The 23,605-nt window shown below is 42.7% G+C and overlaps 2 protein-coding genes across 4 annotated transcripts in view; one reads left to right on the forward strand and one right to left on the reverse strand.

The window, feature by feature from the left end:
- p2ry2.1 (purinergic receptor P2Y2, tandem duplicate 1) overlaps nucleotides 1-5,228 on the reverse strand; it is a 7,021-nt gene extending 1,793 nt beyond the window's left edge. The window contains exons 1-5 of the mRNA XM_054742740.2: nucleotides 5,085-5,228; nucleotides 3,205-3,653; nucleotides 2,121-2,471; nucleotides 491-659; nucleotides 53-398 (exon numbers count right to left, since the gene is read on the reverse strand). Of these exons, the coding sequence (XP_054598715.1) occupies nucleotides 53-398; nucleotides 491-659; nucleotides 2,121-2,454 (849 nt within the window). The 5' untranslated portion in view covers nucleotides 2,455-2,471; nucleotides 3,205-3,653; nucleotides 5,085-5,228. The remainder of the gene's footprint in view (nucleotides 1-52; nucleotides 399-490; nucleotides 660-2,120; nucleotides 2,472-3,204; nucleotides 3,654-5,084) is intronic.
- Nucleotides 5,229-6,497: 1,269 nt separating this feature from the next.
- The window catches only part of LOC107380428 (F-BAR and double SH3 domains protein 2), a 96,634-nt gene continuing 79,526 nt past the window's right edge, over nucleotides 6,498-23,605 (forward strand). For all 3 annotated transcript variants that reach the window (XM_054742733.2, XM_070543515.1, XM_054742734.2), the window contains exons 1-2: nucleotides 6,498-6,703; nucleotides 16,262-16,359. In XM_054742733.2, coding sequence (XP_054598708.1) covers nucleotides 6,683-6,703; nucleotides 16,262-16,359 — 119 coding nt within the window. In that variant the 5' untranslated portion in view covers nucleotides 6,498-6,682. The remainder of the gene's footprint in view (nucleotides 6,704-16,261; nucleotides 16,360-23,605) is intronic.

The raw sequence follows: 23,605 nt of genomic DNA on the forward strand, positions 1-23,605 counted from the left end.
CAGGGATTTGAATCATATTATGACATTATGACATTTCTCAGTGAGTCTTTACCTGTGAAGGATCAACCTGCCTCAGGTATCTAAAGGAGTAGTAGAGGCTCCTGGTGAGGTGGAAAGGGAGGAAGCACAGCATGAACGCTGCCAGCACTATGATGATCATCTTCACTGATTTATGCTTGGATGGATGGGGTGTCTGGCTACTCCTCAGGCCTTCTGATCCTCTCTCCGAGCCCCATCCAGGTTCCAGAAGCTTCCGCACCATGAGGCCGTAGCACACCATCACCACCATGAAGGGCAGGGCAAACATGAGGACAGAAACGATGGAGCTGTACACCAGGAAGTCGTCAAAAAGCTCTGGGCTGGTGGTGTCGTAGCAGATCCGCTCGGTGGCCACATCCCTGACAGAGGACGTAAAGAACTATTTGGGATTTTTTTTTCATACTAAGAAACAAAAAAAAAATTGTATAACTGTTTAAGAAGGTTTAATCACCTGGTTCTGACAAAGTAGAGGACAGGAGCCTGGCAGAATAAAACACAGGCCCACACCGCCATCGAAACCAGCCTGGCCTGACGAGCGCTGACCCAGTTGAGCGAGCGGACCGGATAGCAGATGCCGACGAACCGATGCAGACTGATGCAGCACAGGAACAGAATGGAACCTAACAGACAATTCCACTGCTTTTCTTTAGACTCTCGAGTGATTTAAGCACAGTTAACATACTTTTAAGCACAGCAAATGGATGTTGCATCATTGTTGTAATGTTTTATGATGTGTGCAAAAACACAACATTTGGGCAAATCCAACAGCAGTAAAGTGCAAATTTTCCAGATTTTACAATTTTTTTGCACATTGTTTAATTACGTTTCAGTGATTAGCAAAAAAAAAAAAACCATCGTAATCTTTTAAATTAATTTTTCAACTAGTTTGCAAGTCATAGAAATGCATCGATTTACTCTAGCTTTCCACAAAAAACATGCATGCTAGGTTAGTTGGCTACTCTGACTGTTCACTGGGAGTGTGTGTGAATTGTTTCTCTGGGCCTGTGGTGGACTGGGGTCCTTGACGGGGTGTAACCCTGTCTCTTTCTCAATGGTAGCTGTGAAGACGCACTGTCTCCACATCTAATTTCTTTGAGAAACAAGGAGGTAATGTGTATAAATAAAAGTGTTTGCTAAACTAATCTGATAAAGGACACTACTTGATTGTTCAGTAAAACATCTTCTAAAAGAAGCTTTTACAATCTTTCAAAGTGGTTTTCTGTGGAAAAGTTCTGAATCGCTCCTTAGCTAATAGAACAATCTCCAACTGGAGAAGCAGAAATTGACCAGAAATTGAGCAGCTACTCACAGTGGAGCCATGCAGTAAACTAATGCATCCTCAAAGGGCTCCGATCTCTAAGGATAAATGGAAATTATTATTTTAAAAGACTGTTAGGCCTGGAATACACTTGCTTTTTAACCTGCAGTTGATGCAGGCAGCAGGCAGTGCCTTTGTTCACATACTTGCTGCTGTAACTTGCTGCTGTACAGCACTGCACTGCATGCAGTACTGGAGAATTCCGCTAGGGGGCACAGTAGATAACCCACACCAGATAGAGAGCTGGGTTTGTACATACAACTAAAACAAACATGGCATCAATAGAAGAGATCAGTAACTGACCCTAACTCCAAACCAGATTTCGTTAACGCCGTCTAATGGTTACTCGTATATTGCAGCATGAGAACATGTCGGGTTCATTTCAGGGGACGCACACAAATGATGCTTCAAATCATGGCAAGTCACACGAGACAGCCATTTTAAACACGCACACATCATTAAAAGCAAGTATATTTCCAGACTTGCACTGCCGTCAGCTCTGCAGTACATGATTATGTTTGTCAAAATTATTAAATTCCAATTAATTATGTTACACCCTGAGCTGTTTTGAGTGTTTGTTCCTGGCTCGTCTCACCTAACCGTTAGCTTATCTAATCTCGGCTTCTCCAGACTGAGGTTGTTCAAATACCTATCCACCACAGGTATATAACTGATTGTTTTTCCACACAAATCCACCCAAAAAGAACAGATCTGTCTTTGTTTTTGTGGACATCTGAGAGTGTGTTGTGTTGTTTTTCCACACCATACAAGTTGGCATAAAACAGGAAGCGTATCAGCTTGCAGACGGGTTCGCTGAAGGGCCAGTCGTTCTCGTCGGCGTAGTAGTAAATGAGGAAAGGCAGAGTGAAGATGTAGAGCGTATCGCACATGGTGAGGTTGAACATGTAGATGGTGGAGGGCCTCCAGTGCTTTGTGCGGCACACGATGACGTAGAGCGCCATGGCGTTCAGCGCCAGGCCAATCACAAAGACAAGGGTGTAGCTGACGGGAAGGAGGATGTACTTAAATTCTTCATTAAACACACAGAAGGTGCTGGAGTTGGGCTGTTTGGTCATGTTGGGGCCAAAGGAGGACATGTTGGCTGTGAGAACACCTGAGGAAACAGGAATTTAACTGATCTTAAATGAAGCTTGAATTAGCTTTAACCCTCTCAGGCTCAAAAATAAGTTTTGATAAAAGGACGAACAACTAAGTCCTTCAGGAGTACTTCTGAGTTAAAAATACTCATGAAACACGTACGTGGAGTAACCAGGTAGGTAGGTTTTAACTGTTGCAAATCTGCAACGCCTGCCTCCAGAGGGTTAAATCTCATTGCGTTTTTAAAAAATCTAATCTTTGCTTGTTCTTTTTTCTAGACTAAAAGTTTAAATAATTAATTAAATTAATTTATTTATTTAATTCATTTACTTACTAATCTTAGTCTATGCAACATGTTGGCTTGGCAGCTCTAATCCAGTCAAATCAAAGCATGAAATCCAGGTGTTTACTGCTTCTCTGGTTTACCTTTAAACACCTTTGACCACAAATCATTAATATTTGTTTCACACAAGGTGGTCGTGTGGAAGCGAGCTTTAACAAAATGTTCCCTGCAGCCATGTTCTCCTGCAGAACATCAACCCTCACACGGTATGCCAGAGTTTTCTAAGAGCTTACAGCTGGGATCGTCTAACTCGAACCAGACTGTTTTCAGACCCTTCTCACATTTTCTTTCCTCTTCTCTCTCCACCAGCATGCACAGTAGAGCCTCTCTCAGACTAAAGTGCTCTGTTAAGCTGGCAAGCTCAAGTTAAAACAAGTTCATTAATGCAGAAAATAACATGACTTACACACTTCTCAGATGATCAGGAAGCTCCTTTTCTCCTTCTGATGTTATGTGTTCTGTTAAAAAGAAACAGCTGCTTGTCCTGACTGAGCACTCTGCTCTCCCGCTTCTTTTCCTTTTTCCACTTCAAACTGTTTCATTTGAGCTTTAACAGAGAGCAGACCAGAGACAGAGCGGCGGCTTTGGAAATGAACCTTCGCTCTTCTTAGCAGCTGTGTGCACGCTGAGACAAAATCTTACAAATCCGGCAAACTTTCACACATAAACATCTTTAAAACTCATCAAACAGGATGTTACTCACACCATTTCAGTGCATCACGCTGGCTCTCCTGAGCGGTGTATCCTCAGTGTGCATGTGTATGTGTGTCTGACACTCGAGCTGCTGAAATCTCTGAGGTGTGTGTTGATCTGACAAGTTGCAGCTGGCACGTCTCAGCCCCGAAGGCTCAGATGCTGAATGTGAATTGGACATTCATCATAGAGGCTCAACAGCCTCAACAAACGCTTGTTTTTACACTCATAAAACTTGTTTTTAAAACACACAAAAAAGGAGACTTGTCTGAAATATTTTATGTAGATCGTCAAAAACAAACAAACAAAAAAGAAAAACCTGTTTGAACATGACAAGACAGAACAAAGTGGCACTAATAACCTCAAATGTTGAAAAAAAAAACCAACTAAACTATAGATTCTACAATAACCAAAATAAGGTCAATAGGTGGAAAGGCTGAACGTGAAAGCGTCAGCGGGTAATTAATTTTCTCATCTTCACGCGTCATCAAGCAAGCGCTGTTTGTGTTTGGCTGATCAGGAGCATTCAAGCGTGTGTTAACAATGACCTCTTCTGTTTTTAATCATCTTTCATCTGTATTATGATATATTTTTTATTTATTGTTTGTCTCTTGTCTTTTAATAACATATTAATTTTGATGTGGTTTTCTTTGTGAATCGCTTTGTGATTTTTCTTTCTGTGTAAACGTTAAATGATAGAGATGAAACGGTTTTCTCCCATCAGTCCAGGAGAGGCTTTAAAACCATTCCAGCGGCTGAAAAAGTCATGCAGGCCACAGCCATGCCACTGAATCACAGCATACTTTGTTTTTCACAGATTAGCGACTTTGACTTAATTGTCTTTATTAAGGAGTTCTGCTCTTTCTTCATGAAACAGGTTGCAAGAAAACTGGAAATTAACTGATCCTTGAATACATTTAAAACCAGACGGATTTCCTGTGTTGTAACTGCCTTCTGTGATTCTGTACATAACTGTGTAACTGAGAAATGTTGTGACTGTAACTTTTGCTGCCTCTTGTCCAGGACTTCCTGGAAAATGAGGTTTTTAATCCCAATGGGACTTTGCTAGTTTAAAAATGAATAAATAAAATAAATAAATGGCAATATGGTAAAAAACTATTGAGTGTTTTTGTACATTTATTTTTACCATGCCTCTGTTTTGCTTCTGAATGATGGATGATTATTAAAAATAATAAACACAGAAGATGTTATTACACATTTATTATCTCATTATGACATATATATATATTTTAATTTAAAACACATTTAGGACACAGCATTAAATTTAATTTGTTTAGAGATTAATTATTTTTGCGGCATTCCTCAATTTCACTGTAAAGTTACTGTGAGATGTTAAACATTTTACATCAAACTCATCACTTAAATAGTACCTAACAGTATCCAGTTTGGGTTATAGGTGTTTGTGTCCATCTGTGAATATTTGTCACTAAAACTACAATTCAGACTTGACTAAAAGGAATGCCTGATGTTTCACAATAACGTTCCACATGGGCCCAACGTAAAAAAAACGTTCTGTTTTGAATGAAACAATTATAAAGTCCTAGTTTTTGAATTAGACAATTTTTTGCTTACCTTAGTATGGTAAAAGGAAAACTAAATCCACTTTTATAAATCCAAAATATCTATCTCAGTACCCTAACAAATAAATAGAAACTCTAAGTGACTGTGATCCATTTTTCTTCTGTGCTGATGTGTCTGGTTTCTCTGGATGCCAACGTGAAAGTGTCAGTTTGAAGTGTTAAAGTGAAAAGAAAGGTGAAAAACAGTGCGTAATGCTTCACCTGCTCCAGGAGCTTTCTGCATTAATGATTACCTGTCCTTTAACCTGTCTATCTATGACTCAGTTTTAACTGGTTTTATCTGGGTGTTTTATCTGATTAACTTATATTATTAGCGAGAAAAAGAAAAACCAGTAGTACTAGTGCATATATTATTTTTTTAGATTGAAGCAGCCATCTTTGATTCCAGAGAAATTATAATGCACGAGTGCATTTTCTTGATCTTCAGCCATCGGTCTCGACCTTGAGTGGATTGTATAAATCACATTGCTGCTTTGTAAAGGTCATTATGCAAAATTATGGAATGAGGAAGTTGAGTTTTAAATGGGAGGTTTCTGCCGTGTGTATATGAAAACCCTTTTATGTGTTGAAAAAGATCTCAAATTTAAATTAGATAATAAATCATGACAGGTTTGCAAATACAACTGGAGTGATGACTCATGATTCATGCAATGATTCAGGGGCATTATGCTGTGATGTATAGCTCTTTATGTTTTCTAGGTCCCATTTAATTTTTACTCTGATGCTGCACAAAAAAGTTCACAATTGTCAGCTAAATACTACCTGAAAGGGTTAAACAAGCAATTGTTTCCACGAGTAAGAAGATTTTCCATTATTCTGCGTTTTTATTCATTTTCGTGCCATTATTGATCTTTTTATTTGCTTAATTTAAATCAAACTGCACTTTAAAAGGGATAAAGCTTCATTTTAAACATTTTAATTGTTTTTGAAACGCGATCGATTTTTCTGCAATTGACTGCGGAGTCTTGTTGCTATGCGGGTCTGCCTCTTCCCTGCTCTCCTTGAGCAAGCTTTTGCAGCAAAAAAGGAAAACAAATTAATGCTGGGGGGATTATCCGGACACCTCAGTAAATGTGCGTTTTGTAGCTTTATTTTGTTTGATACGCGTGCAGGTGTATAAATCGAAATCGAGACCGTTTTGTTGTGTATTTTTTTAATCAGACACCTGCTGCTGTCCCGTATTTGACCACATGGTGGCGCCATTGAACCTAGTTCCTGAAGCGGGCTCCTGTTGACAACCCCATCCCTTCCTCCTCTCTCCCCTCCGCTCTTTCTTCTCTGTCTGCTCCCTCCTCTGCTCCACAACAGTACAGTACACACTCGTAGTGGCAGCAAGCACCACGAGCGTGTGCTGCCTCTCCTCGTAGCCTCAGTTTCGGCTCTCTGTAAACTGGCCGTTTATCATCAATCATGGCCGCCGGAGTCCAAATTTAACTCCCATCTTTCCTCCCCTGTCGTCGAGACTTAAAAAGGGGGGAAGAGTCCTTGCTTGGAAGAAGCCATACATCAGTTTTCACGCTGATTTTGGATTTCCTTTTGGAAATACAAAACATCTCACAAGGGAAATACCATTCATGTCAAGCCTCCAAAATGCAGCCGCCGCCAAGGAAGGTGAGTGATTTCCAGGGACCGTTATGTTTCAGCTGAAACAATGCCAGCCACACAAGTGTTGTAACCTCACGTGTGTCGGACTGTGATATTTAGAAGCCCTTTACTAGTCAACATTAGCAGGCGTGTTAGCATGAACCTTTTTGACATGAGTGCATCTGCCCAGCAGCCGCGACCGTCAAAACGTCAAACATCGTTAGCTAGAAGGCGCTAGGTGGGCTGTCAAGAAATCAACAAAGCATCGCTTTGTGGCATTAATTAGGATTTCTAGCTGTCTTTTAAAGATGTAAAAAAGGAAATCACAAGATATGCACCTTGTTCTAGGTTCACTGTTAAATCCAGCTGCAGTGTTATGTTGCTAATTGGTACACCGTGAGATTGTGACAGATTCCCCTCAGAGAGGACAACAAATCTGTCCTGTCAGATGCATCTTGTTTTAAAAAAAGAGTCTTTCAATCTGCCCAGGGTCACATCGTTTCATCTAAAGAGGCAGAGCTGACAAAATCTAAAATCACTCCGCACTGAAGACTGAAGCCATGTCTTATGCTGACCTTTTGATTCTGTGGAGCTTGTAGCAGAGACCACATACAGTAGGTCTCTGTGCACACATGTGCTTGTGTGAATCCTGTTTGATCTAAAATAAATTCATTTTCCAACATTTTACAAGCTTATTTAGCCTTCCATGTAATATAGACTCAAATAACAGGCAACCATGCTTATGTACAGCAACCAACCACAGAGGATGCAAACACAACACATTTAACTCCCATGAATAACAGCTATGTTGCAGAATATGACATCATAACAGGGATGATCTCAGCATTAGGTAACACTGCATCTTGGATGGGGGTGTGCCAGAAGCAGACATGTGCTGCTTATGTGAAAAAGTGAATTAAAGTGGCTCACTGCCTTTAAGGTGCATGGTTGAAATACCCCCCCACTCACATACCACCACCACCACACACACACAGAGGCAGTCTCCCACGGTGAACCTCTACTCCTTTTGTCTTTTAATTATCACATATCCCCCCCGTGCCATTTATGTGCGGCCTCAATGCATGCCAGGTCATGTCTTTACAACACACTCACACACACTTAAGCAGGCCTTATAATGTATAGATAAAGCAATAGAGAGACCCTACTGCTGTCACTGTCACATTAGAAGTGGTGTTTTGATACGTCAAATGTAAAACAGAGATGGTCCAAACACTGATGTCTTACGTTGTGCCGATGTGGCCAGCAGACTCAGCACACACAGCATCAACAGTCGGAGTGTATCAGTATTTGGCTGCTAGATACAAGTCATTTCTCTCTCCCAGTGCGACACGTGTTTAGCCGGGGTCTCAGCCCATCTGCTTACAAACTGAGCTCGTTTTGAGTCTCATATATTAGTTTGATGTGGCCTGAATTAAAGATCGCTGCTTCTAGTTTGACTCAGGCTTTAAAAGTCTTACTTTTTGTGGCTTTATGTTGCAGTTCTCTTGTATTGATTACAACTATTTTTTATTGTTTGCTATCATCAGTTTTATTGGCCTACATTTGCACATTTCTGCAGCTGTAAAAACCAGTGTGCTCCACCAGTCACATCATTTTCTCTTGTTTCCTTTAAAGGTCTTATAGAAAAAGTGATATAAATTTGATGTTTTCTCATGCAGAAACTAAACGACACATGTACCTTCTAGTAGTATTTAGTAGTAGTATTTGATTGGCTGCATTTCAGTGCGTACCTGTTGACTTTAAAGTCAGATTTTTAGTTGCAAATGTATAGCTTGGTTCAGGACCCATTATATTTTTAAAACAAATACAGAAATTACAATTATTTACCATCATTATTCATTAGGTAAACACTCTGTAATTTTGTTCCCCTTCAGCTGAAAACACGAAGAAAGTGCTGTGATGCAGCATGCCAAGATTTAAGCATCCAGTGACTACACCAGACTGTGGGTTAGAATCAGAGTTCAACCAATATTAGGGGTGTTCCAAAAAGGGTACTTTTCGATTCGATTTCGATTATTGGAGCTTCGATTCTTCGATTATAATGATTTTTGGTTCGATTCGATTACTGGTGCCACGATTCTTCAATTACTGACATTTTTAATGCTTTTTTCATACAAGATTGTCTTCTTCTTTATCTACATTTGTAAATAAATAACCTATCAATTAATTCAGTTCCTCTAAAACTACTCTCTTTAAGTAAATAAATTTTTTTTAACATTTAACTATTTTTCAAAGACAAATTCTTATTTTATGACTGTATGACGTGTAAATATTTGCACTTTGACCAACTTAACTTCGATCAGAGAAAGCTTTACTTACACTAGTGTCCCCTCCATTGTTGGGAAACACTGAAAACAGGCAAGCCCTGGATTTAATGAGGTAATTAATTCAAGTAAACAAGATTTTTACTTCCATCAAATTTATTTAATGGAAACTTATGAGTCTGGCATATGATAACATTACAAAAAAGCTGCCATACAGATCAAATAAATAAATTCAGCTTATTCAGTCTGGAATATAGGTAACAGAAAAAACCTGCTATATTTGAAGGTAATATGTTGTATTTTTCCAGAACAAAAGTGCATAATTCAACTGAACATATATTCAGCCTGGAGCTTCAGTACAGTGAGGCGAACACAACAAAATCACAACATGCCCTATAGGTTAAAAAAAATAAATTGTAAGTCGCTTTGGGTAAAAGCGTCTGCTAAGCACATAAACAACATAAACAACATAAACAACATAAAATAGAGCAGAGTGACACTCATACTCCCTCTCCTCCCTCTTGTTCCCCTACATCCTCCTGTTGTGTGAGATGGGCAAATGTCAACATTGTGCTACTTTGACTCCCACTCATCTCTTGAGTTTGAAGAACGTGACTCACCAACTTCCACCCGTTCTTGTCCGACGCAAGAACAAAGTGCGCCGTTACAGTAACGAAGGATTTGGTGGCAACCGATGTCCACGCATTGCATGTGAGTGCTATCCCGGTTGCCTTCTTCATGAACTCCAGAATGCTTGCTTTGGTTTCCTCGTAGAGGTGGGGGGCTTCTTTTTCTGCGAAATGTTTTCGTGTTTTAGCGCGGCTCCATGGTGCGCACCACTAACCGAAACCCCCTGTTGTTTACTGCTGAATACAGTCTCTAGGATGGAGAAAGAGGTCAAACAGGTAGTGCCACTTACTAAACAGTCCGGGCGGCGCGCGCGTTAAGGCTCCGGTTACGTGTTTTTATTTATTTTTTGTACCGGCTTCGCAACAAAACTTTGATGTTATGTTTTTTTAAGCATCGACGTTCATTAATCGATGCCAAAACAACATGTTAAGCTTTTAGATGCATCGCCACATCGATTAATTGCACCCACCCCTAACCGATATGGGTTTTTGTATTGCCGAAATCGATGTCGATATGTAGGAGACACAAGCCCTTTTTACAAGACACACCATACCGGCAAATCTGCGTAATATTACCGCAACGGTGTGTCTTATAAACACGCCATGCTGGCATGGCATTGCGCAAAATTTGTAGCATTTGTTCCCCCTCACTTGGTTGTAATATTGCGTTAATGGTCTGTCTTATAAACGGTTGTTGCACCATGGCGCAACAGAGGGAGGTGTCATGATGATGTGGGTAGTTAATGCCGAGCTCCGGCCGGTAAATATATTGAAAATGAAAGTAAACACGAGCAATAAGTTTTGCTTTTTGAACAAAATCAGGTGAGACGGCAAACTGGAGCGCTGCAGTGCTCCATGAGCGTCTCTCTGTTAGAGCTGAAGCTCAGATCACCAGAGACTGCACAGGGACTGATGGGGACAGACTCCTGTAGGAGCGGCTTGTTAAAAAAACTTAAAGATCACAGCATCAATCGAAATAAAAAAACATGTTATGTCCAAGATAAACGGAAGTCTAAGTATCGCAGAGACCGTCCCCATACCCCGGCTGCCCGAGGATGCGCCTGAGAGTGGTTGATATATTGGCTCCACCCCTATTTAGAATGTGATTCCCCCCCCCACTGTATTAAAATTTTGCATGTCATGAATAAATAACCACATAAATATATTTTGGATTCCAATCAGACTGTCTTCAAAACACGTTTGTTTCTTGCAGTCATTTTCTGATTATTTAAACACAAAGTATTCAAAGTTCACATTTTTAGGAGGGTACAAACTCAGATTTATCTCAACATTTAGCCACTGGTTAAAACCAGAGGATAAAGTGTGACACCAAAATTTCCTTTATTATGGGGTGTGTGACAAGAACCTGGCAGTACGATATGAATCTCAAGATATTGCGATTCTTAAAAACTACACAATATTTAAACTTTTTAAGACAGAACTTTCTCCTCCTTTAACCGTCACCTTATCGTGGTGGAGGGGTTTGAGTGCCCTATTGATCCTAGGAGCTATGTTGTCTGGGGCACTTTGTGCCCCTGGTAGGGTCTCCCATGACAAATTGGTCTTAGGTGAAGGGTGAGACAAAGAACGGTTCAGAGCCGAGTTCAGAGGATCTTTCATGGATGTAAATTCAAAGAGTCAGAGTACCCGGCCCGGAGGGTCACCGGGGTCCCACCCTGGTGCCAGGCCTGGGGTTGGGGCCTGTGGGTGAGCGCCTGGTGGCCGGGCTTTCGCCCATGGGGCCTGGCCGGGCCCAGCCCGAACCGGATACATGGGATCATCCAACTGTGGGCCCACCACCCGCAGGAGGAACATGAAGGGTCTGGTGCAGTGTGGATCGGGTGGCAGACCGAGGCGGGAGCCTTGGCGGTCCGATCCTCGGACAAGGAAACTGGTTTTTGGGACATGAAACGTCACCTCGCTCCTTTGCTGGAGTTGCTCTGGGTGAGAGGCGGAGGGCTGGGGTTGGCTTTTTGTTAGCCCCAAGACTCTCTGCCTGTGTGTTGGAGTTTACCCCGGGGGACGAGAGGGTAGCTTCCCTGCGTCTTCTGGTCGGGGAACGGGTCCTGACTGTTTGTGCTTATGGGCCAAATATCAGTTCAGAGTACCCACCCATTTTGGAGTCCCTGGGACGAGTGCTAGATAGTGCTCCATCAGGGGACTCCATTTTCCTGCTGGAGGACTTCAATGCTCACATGGGCAATGACAGCTTGACCTGGAGAGGTGTGATTGGGAGGAATGGCCCGCCTGATCTGAACTCGAGTGTTGTTTCGTTATTGGACTTCTGTGCAAGCCGCAGTTTGGCCATAACGAACACCATGTTCGAACATAAGGATGCCCATCGGAAAACTTGGTACCAGGGCAGCCTAGGTCACAGGTCGATGATAGACTTTGTAGTCGTATCATCTGACCTGCAGCCGTATGTTTTGGACACCCGAGTGAAGAGAGGAGCGGAGCTGTCAACCGATTACCACCTGGTGGTGAGTTGGATCAGATGGCAGGGGAAGATGCCGTGTAGACCTGGCAGACCAAAACGCATAGTGAGGGTCTGCTGGGAACGCCTGGCAGAAGAACCTGTCAAGACGGTCTTCAACTCCCACCTCCGGCAGAGCTTTGACTGCGTCCCGAGAGCAGTGGGGAACATTGACTCCGAGTGGGCCTTGTTCCGCTCTGTGATTGTTGAGGAGGCTACTGCTAGCTGTGCTCTTGCTGGTTAGGTTTGCAGCCGAGTGTGAAGTGGCTGGGATGAGGATCAGCACCTCCAAATCTGAGACCATGGTTCTCGACCGGAAAAGGATGGCTGCCAACTCCGGGTCAGGGGAGAAGTCCTACCTCAAGTGGAGGAGTTTAAGTATCCCGGGGTCTTGTCCACGAGTGAGGGTAGGAGGGATCGGGAGATCGACAGGCGGATTGGTTCAGCGCCTGCAGTGATGCGGACGCTGAGCCGATCTGTCGTGGTGAAGAGGGAGCTGAGCCAGAAAGCCAGGCTCTCGATTTACCAGTCGATCATCATCCCAATCCTCACCTATGGTCATGAGCTTTGGGAAACGATCGAAAGAACGAGATTGCGGATACAAGCGGCCGAATTGAGTTTCCTCCGTAGGGTGGTCGGGCTCAGCCTTAGAGATAAGGTGAGGAGCTCGGACATTCTGGAGGGACTCGGAGTAGAACCACTGCTCCTCCGGATCGAAAGGAGTCAGTTGAGGTGGTTTGGGCATCTGGTCAGGATGCCTCCCTGGGGAGGGGTTTTGGGCATGTCCTGCCGGCAGGAGGCCCCCGGGTCGACCCAGGACACGTTGGAGAGGTTACACCTCCAATTTGGTCCTGGAATGCCTTGGGGTCCTGCCGGAGGAGCTGGTGGAGGTGGCCGGGGAGAGGACGGTCTGGAGCTCCCTAGTTGGGATGCTGCCCCCGCGACCCGGGCCCGGATAAGCGGAGGAAGTCGACGAAGAAGAAGACTGAACTTAATTGGAAAACTCAGGCCAGACGCTTCCAAGACACATTGAGTGTTATCTCGAGATATCGTTCCGTCAGAAAGAAGGCAGTAAAAACTGCTGCCACCTAGCAGTGGGAGTTTGAATTGCACCCTGCAAAATAAATACAGAAAATGTTTGCAAGTAAATTCTCAGCAAAAAAAAACAAAAAACTCTGCTCTTAAATATAGATTCAGTATCATAACACAATACATATGTATTTCTGTGTATAGGTATTTTCTTACATCCCAACTTTATTGTACTAGAAACAATACAATCTACTATAAAAGTATTTTGGCCTGTCTGCAGCACTCATACAGTAGTTTTAAAAAGCAACTAATTCTACTTGATGAACCAATTATGTGCTGCAAACAATGTTGTGAAGTGTTTAATAAAACAGAGAAGAGCTGCTATGGAAGCCATTTCTCAATGTCAAGGAACCACGCCTTGATGCCTTGGTCCGGCCTTGGTTGCCTAGGAGATGCATCATAAGGAACTGCCAAGGCATGTTCCAATCGGTTCTAATATTTATGTACTACTGAGGCATCTGCCCTCCGTTTGTTAGCCGCTTAGCAAACTAAGCAAGGATGTGAGGGGCCTCGTTGCCTTCTCTTGGTCAAATATTTCCCAGGATACAGCGCAGTATTTTCTAAAGGATGGTGGAGCAGGAGCTAGTAGCTACTTCGGGGGCCAATTTCCAGTTTAAATATGTCGACTAATCGTAGCTATCGGGCTGACATCTAAAATGTTTTTTTAGATCCAAAGACGTTATCAATGGTTGCTCAGTAGTTGCAGCTTTGGTGGCTAGCAGGTAGTAACTCACATTTTTTATTTAACCAATATACACAATTAAAAATGTAAAAAGCTTGTTATGCATTTATATTGAAAATCACCTGTGCTACCTAACTGTCAATCAAAGCTCTGATAAAAGCCAGCTTCTGTAAGTTGCCAGTATTTCTGCTTTTCCATCATCTCTCTGAACAGCCATCCCTTTTCCCCAATATTACCTCCTTATTCTCACTCCTGCCTCATTTTCTTCTACCACACAGCTTTCCTCCCTTGGCCTTTTAATCTACCTTTTAGCCACCCCTTACCCCACCATTCTCTCTCTAGTTGCTTGTAAGTGATGGAAGGTGACATCAAGGGAAGCAACCACTCCCTCCTCATCATCAAAAAGATGGGAGCGGTGCTGTGTGTGCCAGGGCGACCCATGACATGTTGTACTGTTGTTTTGACTAGAACAGTCATGAATATGCCCACTGTTTCTCTCTGGTGAATGGATGATGGAATCCACTCGACACAGCACAGTGACCCTCGTTGTGTGTGCATGATGCGAGCACGTACCGGGCTTTGCCAGCTAGCGGGTGCAGATTAAGGGTCGGCTCTGTCAGTTTTAGCTCAAGATGCTGTGAATGAATCTGCTGTAATCACCCAAACTCATTTGTGCATGAAATGAAACATTTAGGGTCTTTTCCTGTTAACAGTGTTCTCGGTCACCTCTAACAGCAAAAAATCCACCGTCAGCATCTCCAAAAATCTGTGGAAGCCCTGACGCTGACCCAAATTGATTGGGATTTGTGGGAGAACATAGGTCTTTCTTTTGTTTTCATAACTAATTAGAAGACACGATACCAGGGTTAAATCTCTTGATTCCCAGCCTTTCAAACGCACGTTTCTGTGTCGTTCATGTCTTGTGTGTATTTATGTGTTTTTGCAGGGTTTTTCCTGGCTAAAATTGAGGTAGAGGTGGTACCATCCTGACCATTGCCCAGCACATGCATACTCTGTGCATTCAACTGCCTCACTTTCTTAAAGGCAAAATATCATCAAAGGCTCAATAATATGCATTAGATTGGTGTTTAGTTTCCTTTTTCCCATCTGATATTTATAGTTAAAAATATTTTTAAATATTTGTCCCACATTTCAGTAACATTTTAGGTTTGTATTAATAACACTCATCTTAGTCAAAATAATACATAAATATATCCAGTAAAATATAATGCATTTCATTAACATGCATTTGTATTGGAAATGGTAATAACATTTAACTTCTGTTGCTAACAATGTACATGTCTATTATGTACGGGCTGGCAATAATCCAGTTTGAATAATGTTCAAAGATAGAAGCGTTTGTGAATTATATACTACAATGGCTATCCTAAGACTTGTAGCAGTACTCGTATCTGCAGTGGTTCTAATCCATAGCGCTGCAGGATGCAGAATAAACAGGATGGTGGGGACTTTTCATCCGCTTGTAGAGAGTTTAGTATTTCTTAGTTTTACGATCATCAGATATTTTTATGTTCGCCACTTGATCGTGAGACTGCTACCCGTCAGCTTCAGCATTAGCCAATCTGCGTGTAGCTGCACTTTTGATCCCAAACTTTGGACCGGTTCTGCCTTTGTGCCTTTGGTGGTTCCTTTATTTTCCTCCACTGCATCCAGATGACCACAATGTGCACCAGTAAAAAGCATTTTTCTTACACGTAACTTACTTTTGTTCAGTAAAGTTCTGGGGAAAATAGTAATTAAAAGATGTTGCACCAGTGCTATGTTTAAAAATAGACAGACACGCACAGATATTTTTTTTCGTTGCACTGTACAGCCCTGCTCTGATATGGAAGAGCCTGGGGGAACATCAGGACGTCAATAGTGCACCAACCATAGATATGTACCAACTAGCGAGAAAAGCTATTTTGATCTTTTTCTACAGCGGTTTTAGTGCTCTTCGGTGCACCGCTGCTGATACAGCGCCCCTGTAGTGGCGCAACACTGCAACTGCAGTTAAAATAACATCCATATAGCTGGGGGCAGAGTGAAATCAGGCTGGGGCGGCACAAAATTAGCTGGAGGCGGCCGCCACGCAAATTTGAATGCAGGGAAAACCCTGGTCTTTTGGTAATTTCATGCAACGCTTAATTCAGCCAGGAGTGAGTAATAAAAAGGGTTTATGAACTGTGGATGGATTTGGATCATTAAGTATTAATGTGCCTGTTTGACTTTAAGGCAATAAGATGCTTTTTTCACACTGCAGACTCTTTTACAACCAGGGAAGAGAACTTCATCAGTTCCGTGACTTCATAGCTTCAAATCTAGATATCCTATAATAAATTTGTGTTTGTTTTGGAGCAGATGTTATCAGAAAGCAAAGAAAAGGTCAGGGGGTCGGTGACGATGATGTCTTATTGTTTTCTCCAGGTCAAAGTGACGCAGGAGCTCAAAAACACTCACACGGAGCAGATGACAAGACTGCACTTTAAGCATCAGACTGAATGTGACCTGCTGGAAGACATGAGGTATGAAGACATCTGTGTGTCGTGTGATTTTGCTGAAACACAATCCTTTTCTCATTCACTGTCCTGAAGGATGAAAGGAGACTCTTTCCAAATGGCAGATGTTTTGAAATCCAGTCAGTCGTACTGGATGTGATTTGCACGACACTCAGAAGAGAAATGATAATAAACAAAAAGAGTTAGAGGAAAGGAAGTGTCTGTGGAACGAGGGGTATGACATGAGAAAAAGAGGAGGAGGATTGTCATATTCCAATTTTTGTGAAGCACAAAGGGTCAGATAAATGATTAAGGAATTTCCTGCTTCCCTTTCCCCCCTTTTTCATTTCAAAGCATTCCCAGTAGAATCCTCCGTCATTATTTCTTTTAGCGCCAGTTTCTTTTTTGTCCTCCTTTCTCTATTGTTGTGTCTGTCTCTGTATCTCCTTTTCATTTTGGCTGACTGATGCCAACTCGTGACGTAAACGCGCTGGCAGGTTTCCCTTTTGGATTTGGTAATGAAAAATATCCTTGGTTCTTCCCCTCACTTTCATTTACTTTGTTGACTAAGCATTGATTATTTATGACAGTGAGAACTCTCTAATACTGTCTGCCTCTCTGCTTTCATTCCTGTCATTTTCACTCTGTCTCTGCTTCCACTCTCGCTGAGATCTGCCTCTCTCCGGCTACCCTCTTGCTCTCCTTGGGGGTTTTAGCTCCAGCTGTTTGCCAACAGATTGGCTTGTTGCTGCAGGCTTTTTTTGGAGAGTGAACAAGGCTCAGGTCTCACTTGTGGGAGAGAACGAGAGTCAGTTAAACGTGCAACCGCAGTGTGTTAGCTGTTTTAGTTGGTGAGAGATAAAGCAATGTGTCACCGTCCTCAAACCATCTCCGTTGTCCTCATCATTGAAAAACAACGCCTACAGTGTTTTCTCAGTGTTACCCTCTTGTAATTATTTGTGATGACGTTCTCATGGAGGTGAAAAGTGGAGCAGCAGGGTTGTGTTGTGATTAGGAACGTCGGCTTTGGATTGAGAGGCATGGGATCAGCTTCTTGCTTTGACCCACATCTGTTTAGATGTTTGAACAAAACTTTGAGCCTCTAGATGTCAGGTATAGAACTGACCTGTGCATTTGCTACTTTACTCTATTTTCTTTATAATCGAGAATGTAATAGAGCATAACAACTCAGTGAAAATTTTTTGGGTAAATTGCCTATATTTATTCTAGAGTCCTAGAACTAGATAGATAACTATTGCCGATACCAATGCCGATATTTTGAAGACACGGTCAGCCGATGGCCGATTTTTATGGGTCGATATCTAGACATTTTCCACATTTTGTAATGCTAAAATGTCACTAATAACATCAGTTGATGCACAAAATATGTGAAGCTGAATACGTTTTAAGTTTTAAATTGGCTTTGCCATGGACAAAAATCGACCGATTCCAATATATATATATATATAAAAAACATAAATATCGGTCCACCCCTATCTAGCACCCCCCAGGAGCTTTACAAGAAAACAGTCGTTCACCAACGTGCACACATATTCACTCACTGCTAGTGATAAGCTACACCATAGCCACAGCAGCCCTAGGGCACACTGACAGGCTGCCACACAAATTGCGATAGATTCATCCCAAAATAATAGTCGCAATCGCAAAATTTTATTTAGATCCTAACTATTTAAGATAAATGCTTATTAAGTTGGACAAGACTAATTGTTTTAACTTTTCAGCTAAAAACACAGAAATAATGCAGCATTGTGACTGGTCAACAGAAAGCACCACTCTGCAAGGCGCAATGCATTTAGTTTAGATCTGTGTTCATGTACATTTTGAATGAATACTTTGCAAAAATGTACTTTGATTACCAATAGGGAGCCTAAGGCCTAGTCCACACGTAGCCGGGGTTTTTCGAAAACGAATATCCGCCCCTCCAAAAACTTGCATCCACACCACCGCGTTTTAAAAACAAACTCTGTCCACACGTACCCGGATAAATACGTTGTTACGGACATGCCAACCTGTAGGCGGCAGTACTTCCCCCGTTCTTAACCTCGTCCTTCGTCTGTGGTCTTCCGCAAGGAGCAGTAATTCTGCTTGCAAAAACAAACAAGCAGAAAGCGCTTGGACAATTGATGGATCGGGTAGTGACAGAGCGCAGCTCTGAGGGCATCCATGCTGTCGGCTAGTGTAAACACAGGTCGCACACGTGATGTCAGCATTTTTTGTCACGGAAAGTGACGTTGCGGACCTTAAAACTCCGGTTTTGTCCGTCTACACGCAGACACCCAAAACGGAGAAAACGCAGATCTTCACTTTGGCCGGAGTTTTTAAAAAGATCCATTTTCGTGTGAAAAAACTCCGTTTTCGTGTGGATAACAGGCCAAAACGTAGAAAAATATCTACGTTTTGGCAGATCCCCGGCTACGTGTGGACAGGGCCTAAGTCACCTCCGCATCATGGGTCCCCAGAAGAACAAAAGAATGAATGCAAGTCAACGGGGCTAAAAGAGCTATTTTCTAATCCGCTTTGCCTTATGCCCTGGATCACACATATGTTGTACTACAATTTCAATGAAAAGTAATGATGGGTGTTTGTCATGGATTTTATCAATACGTTTATCAATAAACCCATTTCCTGTAGTGAAGAGAGAAGGAGACAATGAGCAGACAATTCAACCAGTTATAACTGTGGCACATGCACATGGCAAAATGCCCCGAACATCTGACCACAGAGTTTATTTAAACAAATAGATAAGAATGGGAGTGAGATCATTGTGTGAGAGAATGTGTGTGTGTGTGTGTGTGCGTGTTTGTGTGTGTGGGAAGAACAGTGTGTGGGTATGTCTGAGTGTGAGAATGGAAATTTTATATTTCATTGCTTTAATCCTGTTAACAAATTTCAACAGGATTAAAGCAATGAAATATAAAATTTCAAATAACATAATCCCTCCTGTTTATCCGAATAGGATAACCAACAAAAGAAAGCAACAAAACAAAAACAAATAAGGAAAATAATAAATAAGTTAAATAATAAGGAATTTTATCCACTTCCATAACTTGTCACCATTATCTATGAAAGCTACATCAATCACGACTTAAGGAATAGGGAAGGGGTAAAACCAGGAAAGGTGATCATCTCGGTAGTCATAAGGACCAATATGGTACAAATCAAGCAGCTCAAGACAAAAATGACAATCATCAAATCAAGAAAAATAATAAGTAAAGTAATAAACACTATGATCAGATATGAAAGGTTCAGAATCAACACGATGAACTGAGAACACAGCATGAGGTGCTGCATTCGTTTGTCGTTTACGGATCGTAATCTCAATCCTGATAACTTCGTCCAAAGAATCATAACATACAAGTGTAATACAAAAATCAGTAAAATAATAAAGAACAAATAAAATACTAAAGCATGATTAGGCAAACACGACTGACAATAACAACAAGCAGCAGTTTACAGAGATTTAACACAAATGTAAACTTAAGAAGAGCTATTTCATACATATTGAAGTGAGTTTACTGTGAGGCAACATTCTACAATCTATAGCAGTTCCCATAAAAGGATTGGGAAGGGTTAGCAAAACCATATAATATACACAATGGAAATCAGTAGAGTTTATTGAAACATCAGATGAATTTAATTTAATTTAAAGTTTCAACTTGCAGACAAGTCTTTCTGTGAATGAGGAAAAAATGGACGTGTAACAGGGGTGGACATTAACTTCAAAACCAACCGGCCAGCCGGGCCGGTAACTCTGAATATTTACCGGCCCCGCCAAGAATCTACCGGCCCCGCTGGTCAGCTGCCAAAACGAGTCAAAATAACAACTGAACCGTTTTAAATGTAATAAACCTTTATTTTGTACACATTCACAAACATAATAACGTATTCAAGTTTGAATTTGTTTGTTCCCTCAACAAAACACGATTTTGTCGTCGCATACTTCCGGCGTACAACGCAGTACATCACCAACGCCGCTTTGCTGTACTCGAGCCATTAGCTGTGTTTGAGATGAGCCAGTTCTGCGCGGATTAGACTAGCAGTGATCGGCGAGCAGTGCATGCCGGTTAGATTTGTGTCCGAATTGACACCGACTTGCTCTGACGTCATGCATACGTAGGCAACGATATCCTCGTGAGATCAAGGCGGCCGCAGATTTTGGAGCAAGGCGCTGCAGTTGCTCTCCCTCGGCTGCAAAACCTAGAGGATGACGGGAAACGCCTGGCTCTCACCTGATCTAAGATCTGATTGGTTCACATTTTGATCCAAACATCCGGTGGTAGAACATGAAATGTTAGTTGGTCACATGTATTCTGTAAATCATGTTACGTTGATGATGACAACTATATAGGCCATAAAGAGAAATGTGTTTTGTGTTCTTTTGTCACGTTTCCTATGAGCACACTGAAGCTACAGCTGATAACCTTTACTAATTATTACAGTCATGTTTTCATATACAATATATGATATCCACAAGCACGTGAGGATGTGTTTCAGCTGCTAACAGGCACCAGAATTAAAACTGAAAATTGAACAAGTGTGAATGCTAACGCGATATCTTCATCCATCATGCAGGGAAATCCAAGAGATTTAACTGGCAGAAACAACTGGTTCACATCTCTCTCTCTCTCTCTCACTCACTCACTCACTCACTCACTCACTCACTCACTCACTCACTCACACACACACACACACACACACACACACACACACACACACACACACACACACACACACACACACACACACACACACACACACACATAGAGGAAAAGAGCTGAGGAAATGGAGGACACCAAGTAATTAAAAGAAAACCTACAGCTGAGCCGAGGCGCGCCTTGAATGGGGCGCGTCTGATCTGAACTGAGGAGCGGCGAGCAGCGGCCGGACTTCGTGAGCGATTCGCTTCGGGCGCTTCCGCGGCCGGTGTGTCCCCGGCGTTAAACGCCGGCTTTCAGCCACTCCCCCTGCTGCTTCCGTCTACTCTCGTCTGTTTTCCAGGCGAGCCGCTACTCAACTCAAATACGGCCATTCTCCGCGCCTCCCGTCTTCTTTAAACCGCCAAGAATCGTTCCACCTATACACACGCTTCTCTGCTTCATACCGTTTCGAACTGTCTCGCTTCTCCTCACCAGTTTTAAAGCGTTTTGCCGGAGATTTCATCAAGAAATCCCATCCCTGTGGTGGCGCGATCTTCCTGCGTGCTTGTGTGTTTCTAGCGTGGTTCCACTTCGTCTTTAATAGTGAACTTATAGTTCACGTGACAATAACTAGAATCGTGCAGTACGTGCACGAATCGTACAAGTGCAGTACGTGGCTAGAGGCGCGCAGGTTCACGCGCGCGAAACGAAAACGGCAGCTTCCTACAGGGCGGGGCCATGATGTAGGTGAAAGCCGGTGTATAAATGACAAATAAGGCTTGGGCGCCACCCGGGCGGTAAGTCATCAAGTATTTACCGCCCGACAAGAAAATTTAGCGCCATTGGCGCTCGGGCGCTTTAAAGGTCCACCCCTGTGTAATATTAATTTATGCAGCTCTAACTATGGCAGAGCTGAGGCAAACCAAGCGTTCTTCATCAAGTGCTTGTCCGTGGGCTGAGAGTCTCGGTTGGAGAATAGTTTGGAAGGTCAGAGTCCTCTTCAGTTGATCAGGATGGTTTCAGTCTCACGTTGATGAGTTCCTTGAAGTCCAGGTCCGGAGTGCAATGATGAAGTTCGTGGTGTAGGAGCGCACAGTTCAACTTCTCAGTAGGAAGACGTCAGGGTCTTTCTGTTGCATGTTGAGGTGGTTGTCCAATTGTCAGGGAGCTGATCTTATCCCCGAAAAGTCCCTCTGATCCTTTGGCCGTGAAACCAGTTTGGAGATTAGGTGCAGGTGATTGAAGCAGTTATCCTTTTCCAGCGTCTCTTCGTCGCTGTGTCCTGTCGTAGTTGCGTCCAGGGGGTCTTCAGCCGAGGTGGAAGCAGGTCATGTTGTCATGTAGGTGTGCGGTCAGGGAGGAGCCCCAATCCGTCGTTTCAGTTCCAGTTCTAGTACCCCCTCAAATGCTGCTGTCCCAGTTCCATCAGGTGCTGAGAGGGGGCCCAAATGCAGGCCATGAACGTGCACCAACATCAGCAATGTGGTGAACCCAGCAAGCTTGAAGCAGATCTTTGTCTTTATCTTCATCTTTATCTTTATCTTCATCTTCACTGACGTTGAGACGTGGACCCTAGAGGTAACCCACCCCTTTGCAGCCGGACTTCTTTGCGGCTCTAGTAGCGGCTGACGTTGATAAGCCTGCAGTGGGATAGATGAATCCAAAATGGCCTCTCAGCAATCTTCACAGCAGTGGGAGTGATGAGGAGTACTTCGAATGGACCTTCTCTGGCTGCCCCAATAGAACTCCGGGAGTTGACGTCACTTCTCCCGGCATGCAACAGTTCAAATTGAAACGGCGCCATATTGGCATGCAGAAGCTGGCAGCTGGACTATTTGTTATTGTCAGAAAACTCAATCAAACGGGAAATATGGTAGATTCCTGTTGTGCCCCAGGATGCAGAACAGACGCGGACGACATAAGGAATGAGCCATCTACAGGATTCTCCAAGATCCGGAGCGCCGCAAACGTTGGATCATTGTAATAAAACGCGCTAGTGACCTGGCTAAAATGAAACCGTGGGTTACCGAGAGTAAAGGTTTTCACGTATGCAGCGACCGCTTCATATCAGGTACTTAAACCAACGTTTCCTCAACTGTGTATGGTATTTATTTTAAATGCTTTTATTACGATTCTTAGTGGGCTTCCTAAACTTATTTTGGCGTGGCTTTTTCTGTCTTATTACTCATAGCAACAAGTAAACATCACGTAAAACGTTGCCTCGTGAGTTCTGCGTGCTGCCGTTTACGTGTTTTATGATCACAGCAATTAACCGGCTAAGCTGTATTTAATTTTTAAGCAATGGTTGAACAACTGTCAGATCACACATAAAAAGCACTTTGGATTGCTATTATCTGTCTCACCGAGTCAGATCTCAGACAGATCCTGAGACGCTCCTGCCTGACATATTTATTTTATTCATGGAAAAAAATCAGACTAGTGATTTCTCTTGACATTCAAACAGCACAGCACTCCATTTAAACTACTTACGTGTAAATCTGTTATTTGTCCATCCATCCATTTTCATCCGCTTATCCGGAGTCGGGTTACAGGGGCAGTAGCGTCGAGAGGCTAGACTTCCCTCTCCCCAGCCACCTGAGCCAGCTCCTCCGGGT

The sequence above is a fragment of the Nothobranchius furzeri genome, chromosome 13 (genome assembly GCF_043380555.1).
Source record: "Nothobranchius furzeri strain GRZ-AD chromosome 13, NfurGRZ-RIMD1, whole genome shotgun sequence".
Lineage (NCBI taxonomy): Eukaryota > Metazoa > Chordata > Actinopteri > Cyprinodontiformes > Nothobranchiidae > Nothobranchius > Nothobranchius furzeri.